Here is a 15,260-nt window from a genome sequence, read left to right as displayed (position 1 = left end):
GTGTCGTCCTACAGTAAATACCTCTGGGGGTTTTCAGCTCTAGCAGATGGCCAGGCTGCAGAGAACAGTCACAGATCTTTGTAATGTGAGGAAACAGCGAGGGGACTGCTCGCTATCCTGCCTTCACTTCTTCCAATTTGGCAACAAACAAATAAACCACACAGCAAGTTTAGCAAATAGCTACATTTCTCAACTATATCCCTGGATTGAGTTCTTCTACATGTCTTTAAAGTTTACGAATGTGACTCTATTTGGATTATTTACTTCACATCTCCGGGAAACTGGGATGTTGTTGCAGAGTCTTTTGGGGCTGTCCAAGTTGCTTAAAAATGGAGCAAACCCACATTTGAAAAAGTCTTTGTTGTGAACAAACACACATGTAGTCAAGCACAGAGAATCTGAGCTGTAATAACACACTCCCAAAGTGACAGGCACACTATATATATGCACCTTTTCATACTTCCACCCATCCAAAACCATTTGGGATTATATGGAGGATGGCTTAAAAAATTTGGATAGGCTACACTCTTTTTTTTTTTCTTCTTCTTCTTCTTCTCTCTCCTATATTCCTGTAGAGTTGAATTATTAGATTGAAGTTGAATAATAAGCAGTGAGTCAAACAGCACAGCCTTCATCTGCAGAGCTGTAATTAACGGGGGCAAAATGCAGGCGGTGGTGAAGGAAGAAAAAAAAATGCAAATTATTCTGCACAAAGGCTCCTCACAAATTGGCGTCACCATTTCTCAAATTATATCATTACTATATTTTGAAAATGTTAATCTGTTGAGCGGATTTCCCGGGGGAGTTGAGTAAATTAGTTCTATTTCCGAGGCTGCCTCTCTGCAAAGGCTCGGCAGCGACAAGCACCTCTGATTTGCTGATTACAATTAGACTCCCCAGTTTGGGCTCCTTCAAGCATTGATAATTTTCGGCATATTAAGCACGTTTTAGCAAAGGTGATAAGTCAGTTTTAATTGAAATGAAATTATTATTCTAATGGAAGTTTGGTTATTATTATTAGGAGGCACTAGTCATTCTGGCTTCATTTTTAATATATAAATGCTGGGGAGTGAGGAGGAAGAAAAAAAAAAGATTTTGAAGGGCATTAGGGTGTCAGGATTGAATGAGGTAATTTGAAGGGAATTACTTTCTCTTCTATCAGAAATGAACTGAATTAAAAGTCCAAATCAATCGCTTTCACTTCTCCATTCTACTTTGACAGCGGCACAATTACAGATAATTAGATGGGAGGAAACTTTTAATTGTGGGATTAGAGGGAGAGAGAATTTGTCGGATCAGAGGGAAATTTCCAGCCAGAGTTTCTTGCTTAAAATCGAATCAAAGGATTTGCGAGCTTAAAATGGCAACCAGCTTCTTTTTTTCCACCCTTACTGTTTAATTGGAATTGCATCTAGTTCATCCAAATCATCCAAAACAATTAATTTAGATTTAATTCTATAATTATCATCAAATCAAATAATGTGCAACCTAATTTAGATAGTTAAAAATTAACGTGCGTGAAGTTAATTGAGTAATTAAACTCCTAAACTGCTGCCTATTAATTTGCCTCCCTAATTAAAACTGAATTTGATTCTGTGCTGCTAAAGGAAGAATCAGTGCTGGATGGGCGTCCTGATAAGGCCTGTGTCTTATTTTGGGACTGGGATCATCTGAACACCTTTTATGAAGTTGGCAAGTGTATGAATTTCACTTATCTGCTTATCTGGAGGCAGGTGAGGGGATACTGCTCCAAAATCCTCTAATGGGAGCCTCAGCCAAACTCACAAAACAACACAGGAAGTTGGCATTAAAGAGATTTATTAAGTGAAAAGTTCAAGTTGACTTTTGTTTGTTTTGGGGCCCCAAAATAAACTTTGAAAGTCCAATAAATGAAGAAGGAAATCTGACATGTTTGGACTTTAACTCTAGTTTAAGTATAAATGAAAGGTGGGAGTGTGGGGAGTTTGTTTGTGTGTTGAGTTAACTTCTGATGTTCTGACCCATTGCTGATTCTCATCGCCCAATCGATCACTGGGGTGAATTCCTAAGTGATTTTATCAACATTCAACACTCTTAAATGATGCCAAAAAACATTTAACATAAAGCAATAACCACACAGATCAATAGGCCATGAGTCAAACGCATCATCACTCCTGAATATATTGTGCACTGTCGTCTTCAGTGTGTGTGACTGCTCACATTGTTCTTCAGAATACTTAAAAATGCATCTTTTATGAGGGAACGTGCTATTCTAATACCTAAAATGGTAAGATTTGAAGTATGTGATTAATTGGTCAAACTTTTCTTGCACAATCTGTTATCCCAGTTTGAATGTTTTCTTCTTTTTTGTTGTAATATTTCAAGTTTTATCTCATGTATATTATTTTTATAACTTCTTATAGTGCCTGCTTTTGTATGATGATCATCATGTGTGTTCTTTGCCTTTGAAGCACATTGAGTCTACCTCTGTTGTGTGACTTATGCTGTATAAATAAAGTTGACTTGACTAAATGATGTTTGAAGTGAAGGGTCATGGCTGTCCAAAGGCTGCAGTGGAAAAGTAGCCACAAACGGTCATATTAATAGAAGAGAATTAAATGATTTTTAAAGAAAGTGCAGGTTGCTTTCTATATTTAGGGGGGGGGATACCAATAGATATGTTTCTTTTTGGAGGTTTTAAATCATTTTCTTCCTAAAAAGATATTGTTTTGTGCACCTATTTTGGCATTAAACATATGAGGCAAACCCTTAACTGTGTGAATCTTTCATGTTTTTACTCCAACACATAGGCTACTTCTTCTTGGATTGAAAGTTAATCAATTAGTCTATAGGCCATGTGCTCTTATTGATCCAACATAACTGCAGTAATGACGTTATGTGTCCAGCTGCAACAACACACTCACAACTCCCAATAAGAAAGAAAGACATGTTTGTATTCTTTTCTTTTCCCTGCACGTGCCAAGAGCAGCTCGTTGTAAGAAAAAAAAAAAAAAAAAAAAGGTAACAAGGCAGGCCTGAATGCTGGCCTTGTTCGCCTTATTATCGGGTTAATTAAAGCTCGAATCTGACAATGTCACTTGGTTTTAGAAAAACGGATTCAAATGCAATGTCTCTGGAGACTGTGTCAAGAGGCTGCCTTCCTTCCTCTGAGCTCCCGCGTGCGCCCGAGTTGGGGGGGGGGGGGGGGAAGGGACAGCCAGTCTATGCTTGGAAATGACGAAAAGCAATTATTGAATTTTTAGATGTTCAAAAAGAAATGAATGGGGAGGAATTATTCATAAGATCTTGTCCGTGTGCGTTAAAATTAAAGTTAAAATACAAAGAGGGGAAGGCTTCAAAGCTGCTGGAAAAGAAAAAAAAGAGGACGGATAGAAAGAGGAGATAATTTCTGAGGAGTTCATTAACATGTAGGGCTACACGTTGAAATACACAGGGTTGTTATTTGGGCTCGGGGGTCAAGTGACGAGCGGATTATATACTTGCCCATAATAATATTAATTAAACAATTTGCATGCTAATAGGGTAACAATTATCGCAGCTTCTGTTGAGAGATTCAGGTTATTACAACATGCCAATCCGGGTGCCAAGGGTCAGGGAATGAGTGGGGTGCGAAATTTCAACTCTGATTAACATTATGACAGCGCCAGACTCGGGATAAATAAAGTCGAATTAATTATTTGAAAACCTAATGAGCAGACAGGATTTAGGCTGGGCACATATTGAGTGCAGGGGTTACACAAGTGGTGCAGCTTTCCAATGCAGTGTCCTGACAGGAAATGTTGCCTGTAATGTAGGATTTTATTCCCTGATATTGAATTCTATTGTCCTTTCCTTTATTTGGTCATATATTTTCTTCACAACACAGCTTTTTGGGTCGTAACTGAACCTTTCGCCTTGTAACAGTAAAATATTATGGTATCACTTTTGCTTTGTGCCTGCAGCAATATCTCAGCTCCCCTTTAAATACGCCAATATTTCAACAATCACCCTATTTGTTTTTACGCCCTGCGCGTGAACTTGCAGGATTGTAAAGGTTTAATGCGTTTTAACGATGATCTATAACTAACATGGGGGTTTAGCTGAACTTAGAGGATCTCATAGTGAGACAAGGGAAAGAGGAATATTATTATTATTTTTTTTTAATGTTTCTCGAAAGAAATGTGATATTTGAATGTAACAAAATGTTGTGTTATTGTTGCTGTTTTTTTTTTTCTCGTTTTCTGGATCAGCATCCTATTTTCTGCAGCAGGACATCTGCCGAAAGTAAATAGTAAAATGATCACGTACATACAAATAAACAAATGTAATTTAAAAATGAACAAGAAACTATCTTTTATATTCTCTAATCTGCTCTAAATTCGTGTAATTGCGGGTCCTCAACTGAACAAAAAGTCGCGGAGCCCCTGGCCTAACCTATCCGCGCGCAGCCTTTTATTTCCGGGCTTCAGTGAGCCCTTCCTCCCGGTGGGTCCCCCGTGTAGCTGCGATGTAGTTCTTATCAAAGCCCTCCTGTCTTGTTGTGACAGCTCTGATATTGTTTATTGAGGTGGATGTCAGCTTTAATTAGCAATCGATACGGGGAGCGTTTGCAGAGCGCGCCTCTGACGTCAGAGCCCATTACCTCTTCTCATTGGGCCTCATATTCCCCGAGCCTGGGCTAATTATTGGGAGGTTCATGTGGATAAAGTAGAGCTCATCCCTCCCTTCACATCATGTCCCCTGCTCGTTGGCCACACTCGCTGCATGCTTTTTAAATTGCCATCACTGGCCTCCAGACGTCGTTTCCTTCTGCCTGCGGGATGATGGACAGCAGGATACTAGATCCACCTCACGCCCAGTTCGGAGGCTCTCTCGGCGGGATGGTGGGCTTCCCGTACCATCTGAGCCACCATCACGTTTACGAATTAGCCGGGCATCAACTTCAATCTGCGTCCGCGGTCCCTTTCTCGATAGACGGATTACTTAATGGTTCCTGCACGGCGTCGGTGGGTAATTCCAACCCCCTCTTGTCTTCGGGTTGCGGCATGAATGGAGATAATCAGCACTACAAACTGTCAGGTAAGACGCACAATAACATCTCGTCTATGTACAAAGGCAGAAACAGAAAGAAACAAAGACAGGATATTGCGATACAAGTTGTCTTGTTGAGGAAAACAAGCACACACGCAGGCTGAGAGAGGAGTATTCTTCACCTCCCACTTCATTCCAGATGATGCGTCCAAGCAATAACAATGTTCCTGTCAGTCAGTAAATACTAGAGCAAGAAATGCTTCTGTTTACATCTGAATGGTTTCTCCTTTTAAAAAAAAACCAAATAGCCTATTTCATAGAATCTGCTGGCTGCGTGTGTATGTGTGCCACTGCAACATTTCAAATCCTCTCCCCCTCTTCAGCTCTGAAGTTTGCACATTTGTCTGCACATGTACGAAACCAGTATTGGTAGTATTAGCCTATGTTTAGATCTTGGTTATTATGAAAAATGATATGTATCCACATGTTTACATGTATTCTCGTTCTGCTGCCAGACTCGGGGGACCCAGACAAAGATAGTCCTGGTTGCAAGAGACGGAGAACTCGCACTAATTTCACTGGTTGGCAGCTGGAGGAATTAGAAAAGGCTTTTAATGAGAGCCACTATCCCGACGTTTTCATGAGGGAGGCTCTGGCTCTGCGGCTGGACTTGATAGAATCAAGAGTTCAGGTAAATATTTATTTTCTACCTATAAATGTACACTTGTGATTTTTATGCATGTATGTGTCTCTTACACTCTTTGTTTATTAGCCATCCATTCATGCAGCTTTTTTTTTTATTACGGCCCAAACTGTTGTGATAAAAATTGTAAAAAAAAAAAAAAAAAATCTTAAGGTAGCAGAGGTCACTTTTACGTCATCATGCATGCCTTGAAATATCGAAATATGCCTATGTTTTAAATTATAAAAACTGCCAGCAGAGACCTTTCATGGCTTATGTCAGTGTAAAAAAAACGAAAACATTCTGACCTCATATTTATTTTTTAAACAATATTTTAAAACACATCTTGCTGATATATATATAATTTTAAGTACTAAAAAATATATATAGTGAGAAATATTGTTGGTATATGTGTCCAATATATTTTACAATATTTTATACATTTTTATTTATTTATGGCCTACCTATTATTTTTACTTTATTTATTTTCTGCTGAGAACAGAGAGCAAAGATTTACCCCTAAACTTGGAAAGTGTATCCTTTTTTATTTTATTTTTTCATTCTGAAAGCGTTATGTGGCCTTTCTGTACATGGTTGTTCAAAGGCAGTGGTCTTTTAGTCCTTATATTTAAAGTGGCATTATTATTTTAAAATCTGAGTTCTTTTAGTACATTGGACAAAAAATATTTAGACCTTAACTTGCCTTGTGCTTAACTGTTCTCTAAATGAAAATGTCTTTTGTTAGGCTTCATAACAACTTTCTCTAGCTTTTTCTTTGCACAGATTGGATTTTAATTAGGGGCTTATGGAAGGCCTGCAAATTACACATAGATGCAGGATGTAGCCTCATCATTTGTTTTGATTATCATTCGCTTTTTGGTCACCACAATTCTAATTTGACCCATTTTCTCTTCATTTCTTTGCAGGTGTGGTTTCAGAATCGCAGAGCCAAGTGGAGGAAGAAGGAGAACACAAAGAAAGGTCCGGGTCGACCTGCCCATAACGCCCACCCCACCACGTGCAGCGGGGAGCCCATGGACCCGGAGGAGATCGCGCGGAGGGAGCTGGACCGAATGGAGAAGAAGAAACGCAAGCAGGAGCGCCGGCTGCTCAAGTCCCAGAACAAGCTGCTGTCCGGGGATTTATTTCACACCCCGGGTTCTGACAGCGACAGCGGGGTGTCGCACGTGACCGACAGTGACCACAACACGGGCCCGCCTTATGACTCTGTGGGGGGAAGCCAAACGCAATCGAGCTGCGACCTAACACCTCACTCGCTCCAGCTCCACAACCAAAGACATTTGGAACAGGATGCTGGCGGATCCGAGCTGGACTCGGCCGAAGCCAGCCACCGGTCCAGCCTGTGCTCCAACACCAACAACAGGGCCTCCGGGGTGCAGAAACTCAACCCCTTTAGCGTGGAGAGCCTCCTTTCGGACGCAAGACCGAGACGCAACCCCGCGGCCTTACCCTCCTCGCGGCCTTTGATAGGGAAGGGACACTTCCTTCTTTATCCCATCACGCAGCCGCTTGGATTCATTGTTCCCCAAACTGCTCTGAAGACAGCAACGACAACAACACACAGTGACAGTGAACCCCCAGCAGAGAGAAACCAGTCCAGTGCGCGCTGCAGTGTCTCTGCGGGATGTAGGAGCAGCTCGCCGGAGTCTGCAGACGCAGCGCAAAGGGGACAGGTGGGCTCAGAGGACAAGACCCGTTCATCATCATCATCATCATCATCACCACACACCAGTCCTTCTACCCCCGCCTTTCCCACTTGCAAAAGTACTCACACCTCTGTTATTTGCAGCGATTCGACTTTCGCCCACGAACACAGTCCACAACTCGTTACGTCTGTCGATGCAGACAGAAAAGAGCATTTAGAGAACCAGGACCAGCTCTCTGTGGACCCCGAGTGCAGTGTCCTCGGTGACAGTCCGGCAGAAACAAAGACAGACTTTAAAGAAGACTTGGAATAATGCATTGGGGGGTTAAGAAAAAGGAGAAACATACTGATAAAGCCTCTAAATAACACCTGACATTTAGGCCAAAGCTTCACCTCAAACTAGCCTACATCTTAAACTCTAAAAATCTAGGTTTCCCCTCTCTGCTGATTTGTTGACAATGATGTGCCCTCTCTCTCTCTTTCTCTCTCTCTCTCTCTCACTCTCTCCTCTTCTCTCTCTCTCTCTCTCTCTGCGTGTGTGTGATTCAGGAGTCTCTAGATATCATTTAATGTGTGATAACTTGTCAGAAAAACAACAACACAAGACCACGAGACCAACAAAAATCCTCAAGAGCTGTAAAAAAAGGTATTATACTATTTATATATGTAAGTTTTTTCTTAAATAAATCTATTGTATACAAGCACCTGAAACCGTGTGAGACCTTAAATAGCTGCACATCCAGTGCAGGACTAGTGTACAGTAGGAAGGGCTTTTCTTAAGAAATCTCATGTTGTACTTTGTATATTGCCTTAACAAATTTATTCATCTATAAGCCCCCACTGAAATGAGGTTACGAGCCTGAGGCGAAAAGGACCCGCTCGACTCCTGCAGAGTTTTGATATGAAAGTAATTATTTTCCCGGTGGCTACTGCAGGGGGATTCAGTTTATTTTAGCTCAAAGGGGGTTATAATACATTACCGATTTCTAGTGATATGAAATCACATAAACTTCCAAGAATAATAGAATTAGCATGAAAAGGCCTGGGTGTCAAATTGAAATAGGAAAATAATAGCCCCGGCAGCTGGGAGTGTGTGTGTTTGTGCATATTGGATAGGAGATGGGGATTCGTGGGGAGGCATTTTCATGAGTTTTTTCCCCCCTCTCCTTCTTCTTCTTCTCCCTCTCTCTCCACTTTGTCAGGGCCCCCTTGTAGCAGGGCTATATTAAGATAGATGTTCGATGATACCCCTCATTGTTCTGTCGCTTTACATTGATGTTTCGGTGTTATCAGCCTATTGATCACGCGTCGGCTGTAATAGGACGGGCTGAGGAAAACGTGCCTATTTACAATAGCAGAACACATTTGTTCTAATAGGGCTGCGGGTCCCCAGGGAAGCCACGCGGGATCTGGGACATCTGCTCCCCTTTTGCAATATTAGCTGTGTTGACCACAATATCACGTCGACCCGAGGAGGAAATGTCGAGTCTGCTGCGTGCGTTTAATTCGCAAATAAAAAAAAAATATATAGGCTGTATAGGCTGTATGAGAAGAAAGAAATCAGACAAAAATCCACCAGCTCCTTCTCCTCAGACCCTTGTTAAAATCCACAAACCCTTTATTGTTCTCCTTGGGTCTTGATTTGCAAATAAATTGAAAATAATCAGAGGGGTGAGCTTTACGTCTGAGCCGGCGCAAATGAATTTCTGAGCCAGTGTCCCTTTCAAAATATTTACATAAATTTCCAGCCATGCAGCTGTTTGCTCTAGGAAGCAATGTCTTATTAGGTTGGAGGGGGGGGGCAGGGGGGGGCAGGGGGCGGACACAGCCAACATGGCACACACAGGGAACATGCTGAAGATTAGGCCTGCATAGGCTGTGCTTTAGAGGTTTAACCTCTGTGTCTGCGTGGTGTTTATATGCTGAGATTATTGGCACCTTCATGCTATTTTTCTTATTTCATTTATTTGGTTTTTAATGACATCCCTATGACTATGGATGTAATTATAGCCATCAATATGTAGAAGTCACTTGTAATGCTGTCGAAAATGTTTTTATGAAATAGTTTCAATAACCCTAAATTGATATGTTGAGAGATAATTCAAAACCAAAATGGAAACATGTGTATTTATGAATTCTTAAAAAAAACAAAAACAAAGGTAATTGTTCACCTATACATTGGGCAATAACCTACAGGATTCTTCGGTGTGTGTTTTTCCATGCTACTCTGAGGCTATTTGGGACGTATGCCCAGTTCATCCATAATTCATTAGCACCCTGAATGGGAGTATCGCTGGCTGCACATTGGTGGCCTTAAGGTGAAATTAGCGATTTGCTTAAGTAGTTAAGCTTTTCTTGCCTGAGAGCTGCACGCTGCATGATTCAAGACAAACTATCAATCGATATGCCCAGGCAGCCTCCAGGAGCTGTGTCGTCCATGAATCATACTTTATGAATTCAATTTATACCCGCAGAAATTTTCAATTTGAACGCCGGATCATTATGGGAGAGTGTAAATTGTTTTTGCTCTATTATGCATCGGACGCCATCATTTTTCTTTCTAATTACGGAGGTGTCAGGTCGGGCTGTCATGCAGACGCTGATTTTCAATTTAACTGATCATCATGCATTCATTTTCCCATTTGATAAATCTGCTATCTCGAAGCTTCTCCATGCCCGGAATGCTAAAAGAGAGGCACAGATTGGCAAAGTAATAGGGGCCTGTATGCGGCAATAAGTGCAGATCAGGCAGCTAATTTAGCACCTCCTGGTATTTCCATTTCCATTCCTCATTTCCAACTCTCAGAGGAGGAGAAGCAGCCCAAAGGCAGAACGAAGCTGGGAGGCTTTCACTATCGGAGACAGACAGAGAAAAAAAATCTACCAAAACGGCTTGTTTTCAACCACACGATTCCTAAATTAGGATATCAAGCTTAATTAAGGCTAATAGAGTTTTCTCAGTATGTGTTAGTTTTATTTAATAGAAACAAATTTGCACAATTAATTATGGCCATGATATTAGGGCTCTCATTTGCAGCACGCGGGGTGCAGCCGAAATCATCGTCTGCAGAAATAAGCCTCTCATTTCCAAGCCAAAGGTTTTATAACAGTTTCCATCACACATTTTATAATGTAATTATTTTCTATATTATATCCAAGCAAAACAAGACAGATTAGACCTGAATGAATATAGTTTACTGTACCGAATGCCTGAAATATCTTTTAAAAAAAGGCTAATAATATTAATAGTAGTACCGGTAATAACTTTATTTAAAATGCACATTTCGAAACCAGAGCTACAAGGTGTAAATGAATGTTCACTTGTCCTATTTATTTTTGGATAGTTTCAATAGAAGTCTAGTTTTGGATATCTACACTTTGTTTAATCCAATTTAAAACCTTACGCACAATACAACAATGTTCTCCTTGCTGCTCGATCCACGCATCTTGTCTTTTTTTTTTCTTTTTTTTTTAAAGGATGCATTTCTGAGTTTTTCTAAGCTTCATGCTCAAGTCAAACTCCATCCCACCACAGAGTCGTGGTTTTTATGCAGGCTCCTTTCGTGCGCCTTGTGCTGCTGTATGAGATCTGAGCGGCTTGGATGAAAAAAGAAGTGTGTCACTTAAAAAGGATCCTCCATAAAATAAAATGGCACTTGACATTTGGCTTCTCCTGCAGCAACTCTGCCATGCCTTTTAGGATTATTTTACATCTACATACTCATTAATGTGCCGCTGGATTTAATCTTTCTTATCTTTCCCGTGCATACCTAGGATAAGCCTGAAATTACCATCTGCATTGATTTCTGGACGATCCTTCAAATATGTTTAATTATCTCTGAGTAATTTTGCGAAGAAAAAAAACTCTAACCATTTCTTTTAACATAATACTTTCAAATGTTCTGCTTGGATTTCAGTTTGCTGTTAAAACACAACTCAAATTTGGGCTTAACAAGATGTCAAAAATTGATATTGATGACCAAAGGAGAAATTTGATGAGATAGGCTAGGGTGTAAAAAAAACCTATAACCTTTATAGAGTTGATAATTTTTACACTACTGATAAAACTCACAAAAAAAGAAAAGAAACGATAAATTAATCAAAGAGTATAGTTTATGCCAAAGTTAGCCTCCATATTGAAAAGGTTTCTTAGAATTTGGAATGGGAATGGGACTTAATGTTGTAGCAAAGCAATGTCAGAGTAAACCTGATCACTCATTGTCTTTAATAAATCTTTGTGTGCTCATCAAATCCCAAAGTCTTAACAGATCAGTTCAACACATTCCTGAAAATACAAGGCATACAATGAATATGAAAAACAAGAAAGTAAAGCAGGATTGTACTTTGTGAGCATGTGTGTGGTTTGTCTGCATTTAGCTTTACTTCATGTCAGAATAGTGACATGTTATGCCAATTTAAATGTCGTTTTATGTTTTTTTTTTAATGCAGGCTTTGTAATGAATAATGTATATCAATTTACCCTCCCCAAAATGTTCAGAAATTACATAAATACCACTTTGCATATTAAACAGGTTATTTTAAAATCCACTAAATAAAGGATGACATGACCTAAAGACCAGATAATAGTAACGAGGACACATTTTCAGAGCCAAGTCTAGATTCAGTTTAGTTATATAAATATGTCTTTGTGGATAAATAAAAGGGTGCTTTATTTGTACTGCTCTAAAACAATTTTCCCTCCCTGTTGTTCCAGGAATGGCCATGTGAAACAAAAGCTTTTATGGGAAAATTTGAGAACCAGTGATGAACTAATACATTTCTTTACATCTCAAGCAATCATGATAGTAATTTTACTTTGAAGTTTCACAGTACCTAACTGGTGAAAGCCTTTTTCTTAGGTGCAATAACATCAGTTCTATATCAGAGCATTTCTTCCTTTTTAAAAAATGTCTTTCTCATTAAATATTGCACATTTCCGCACATTATGCTGGCTCCATATTGTGTCAGACTAGCTGAAGGGAGGATTAGATATTAGACTCCTCTTCACAATAAGAGCACTTGCATCCTTGTATGATGATGTGAGAGGTGACAGGAGTCTTTTCAGTATGGTCACACCGGTTCCATATCTGTCTGGCCCTCATTATCCAAAGTGAGCCTTGCTTTTGGATTACACTAACTCACAATTCATAGGACAAAGAACACATTAGAAAAAGCTGATAATGTGTCAAAAAAATGTCTTGGTAGTTGAAACATAAGAGGGTCTTCTTATGAGGCGACTGGAGGACATGCGTGGACATAGATTTTAAATCAAATGAACAACTGCTTTCTGATACCTCATTGTCTTTAGTACTTAGGTTTGACAGTTTTCTCCTTCCAAAAACCCATGTCGAAGTCATAATGTATTAAAATATTTGGCAAGTCCTACTCTGACATTCTAACACAGTATCAGAAATGAATGGGAATCATAAATCCTCCAAAGAAATGTACTCTGGTAATCACTATTTTTGGGGAACACTTTGATGCCTCTTGTCCTTGATTTTCATAGCTTTCAAATCTTCTTCAATTTCCCTTGATTAGTCTTGTGTGTGGACTCGGCTCACTGGTAAGTTTAAAGCAACCATCAACTGCTTGATGCGTAATAAAAAGAATAAGGCTCTGGTTAAGATTTTTGGAAATATATCATTTTTTTATTTAAGCTGTGCGGGTATGTTTTAAAGCTGAGATATAAGCCAAGCCTACATGTTGCATGGCCCACTTGAGGACTTTGAATGGCAGAGTGATGCTTGGCATGGCTCAGGTGATGTTGATTAACAACTAAAAGGTATTGCTGTTAAGCTTAGCATTATTCAAGGTTATATCAGTCAAAACAGTTCCAAAATACATCCTATGAGCTTATATGGAAATATATATACAAACTGTACAACTAACAACACATATGTTCATACACACTAATCACAAACTTCTCTATTTCTGGAAACAAAATGTAGTAAAGAGAATTTACAATAAATTCCTTCATTTGGCCCCAGTCTACATGTTTGAGCTAATAGGCAGACTACTGGCAATACATAAAGTATTAAGTATTCAAATATCTTTTGTATGACAGATTTAATATATATATATATATATTTGGTGCATAAAATCATTTAATGTCATGGTACACACAATCTTTTTCTAGACATTAAAATGTCAAAACGCATTAAAGCAGTCACAGGTATGTACGGTCTGAGCTATTTTAACAGTACCACCAGTGGGTTCATTGAAGCAATCATTCTGTAAATGCTCTAATGTAATTATTCTGTATTAGCAAAATCTGTTTTCAGAGGGCTTGACATTAAAACCCTAAACCCAACATATTAAACAGTATGTTGGCAGTATTTTATTATAATGATAAAATCCCTTCAAAAATATCCATCCTTTAAAATTTTTGATGTGCCACACTAGCTCAAGCATGATTAATGGTATGGCCAAAAAGTTGAGAAACTAACGGCTTTTAGTTTAAGTGAAGAAGATGCTTTGATTAGCTCCACTGCAGATGAATATCTATATGACAGGACGATTGAGCTGAAGAAAATAAGCCATGTGATTGGCGATAAGCTTCCTGAAATGCTTGGTGAATCACAGTGAAACAGCTCCATCTGGGTGGGATCTAAGACCTTCCAGATCATAAGGCAACAGACCCTCAATGCACAGCTGGCTAAGCCAAATCAGAGAACAAGATGCAGGCAGGGTTAAGCTATATAATTTTGGAGTGGCTTTGGTTTAACAAGTAAGTAAAATAAATCCTTGAGCCAAGCAGGAAGGGTCGGTTAACACTGACAGAAAACTTGAAGCAATAACAGCATTCAGCCATGCTTCTTGAAGGGTTAGGGCATGATGACCAGTGGCTACGATTAGCTTGTTGAGGCTCTAGCTAAGGCTAAGGGGAAAAGTGCAAGACCTCATTTCTTGATGAGAAGGAACATTCCATCAAAGACCAGGAAACTGGTTGCGGTACACCAGTGGGTTATAGATAGGTTACTACACCTTCCAAAGTTCACTGTACACTCAATATGTTCAGCATTGCTAGCAGAACTGCTCTGGAGGACGCATTTGACAGTGACCGATGAGCTGTTAAGAGGCATGCAAATAAATATTACATAAAGCTTGCTTCCTGTTGATGCTCCAGCTGCCAAAGTCCATCATTTGACCCCTGCAATCTTTTGTTTGACTATAACCAACCACAAAAAGGGAAGTATGAATAAAAGATAAATGGAATACCAGTGATAACATTTCAGATTTAACTGTAATGGCTTTTTCTCATAGAAAATCAGAGAAAGAGAGAGAGAGAGAGAGGTTGAGGTTGAGGTTGTATTCTGTTTTTGTGATCCATGAGTCCAAACAGGAACTATAGGCACTAGTAGGTAGCATTGGGCAAATTAGTGCAGCTGGGTAACCTCAGTGCCTGAGGTGCCAGTATAGGATTTCATCGTTCAATAAGCCTACAATTGTCTTGAATCTCTTCTTACTAAATCAATATGAATCAGCAACAGGATGTTTGTCGCTCAGAAGAAGAACCCAAAGGAATATCCTCAGCTATACCCTGAAAGCCTTGGGAGAGCTCAGCTATCTTTTGTTTAATACAAAAAACCCCAAAGCCCACAGAAGCATTGCCAAGACAGGCCATTGCTAGATCAAAGAAACAAATGGACAAGTAGAATAGGAATGGTAGAAGATGGTTGAATTGAGGGGGATGTGCAATTTCTCACAATCATATTGACTGTAGTTGGGCAGAAAAGTTTATAGAAGGTGCTATTTGAAATATGAACAGAGTTGATCTAAGTATAGCAAGTTTCTACCCAGAAAGTTGTCATGCAGTTGACTAATCAATATCACGATAGTTAACAACAAATGTACTAATTTCCTAACAGAGTGACATTGAATTATACGAGTCCAGGTGGACAC

General features: G+C 39.5%; 1 protein-coding gene across 1 annotated transcript; it reads left to right on the top strand.

The window, feature by feature from the left end:
* Nucleotides 1-4,678: 4,678 nt before the first annotated feature.
* Nucleotides 4,679-9,135, top strand: uncx (UNC homeobox). The gene is made up of 3 exons (XM_020642519.3): nucleotides 4,679-5,058; nucleotides 5,526-5,701; nucleotides 6,619-9,135. Exons 1-3 carry the CDS (start codon nucleotides 4,800-4,802, stop codon nucleotides 7,669-7,671), a joined length of 1,488 nt encoding a protein of 495 aa, XP_020498175.1. The 5' UTR covers nucleotides 4,679-4,799; the 3' UTR covers nucleotides 7,672-9,135.
* Nucleotides 9,136-15,260: the final 6,125 nt, after the last annotated feature.

This window comes from Labrus bergylta, chromosome 16 (genome assembly GCF_963930695.1).
Source record: "Labrus bergylta chromosome 16, fLabBer1.1, whole genome shotgun sequence".
Taxonomy (NCBI): domain Eukaryota; kingdom Metazoa; phylum Chordata; class Actinopteri; order Labriformes; family Labridae; genus Labrus; species Labrus bergylta.
This window is presented reverse-complemented; position numbering and strand designations above follow the sequence as displayed.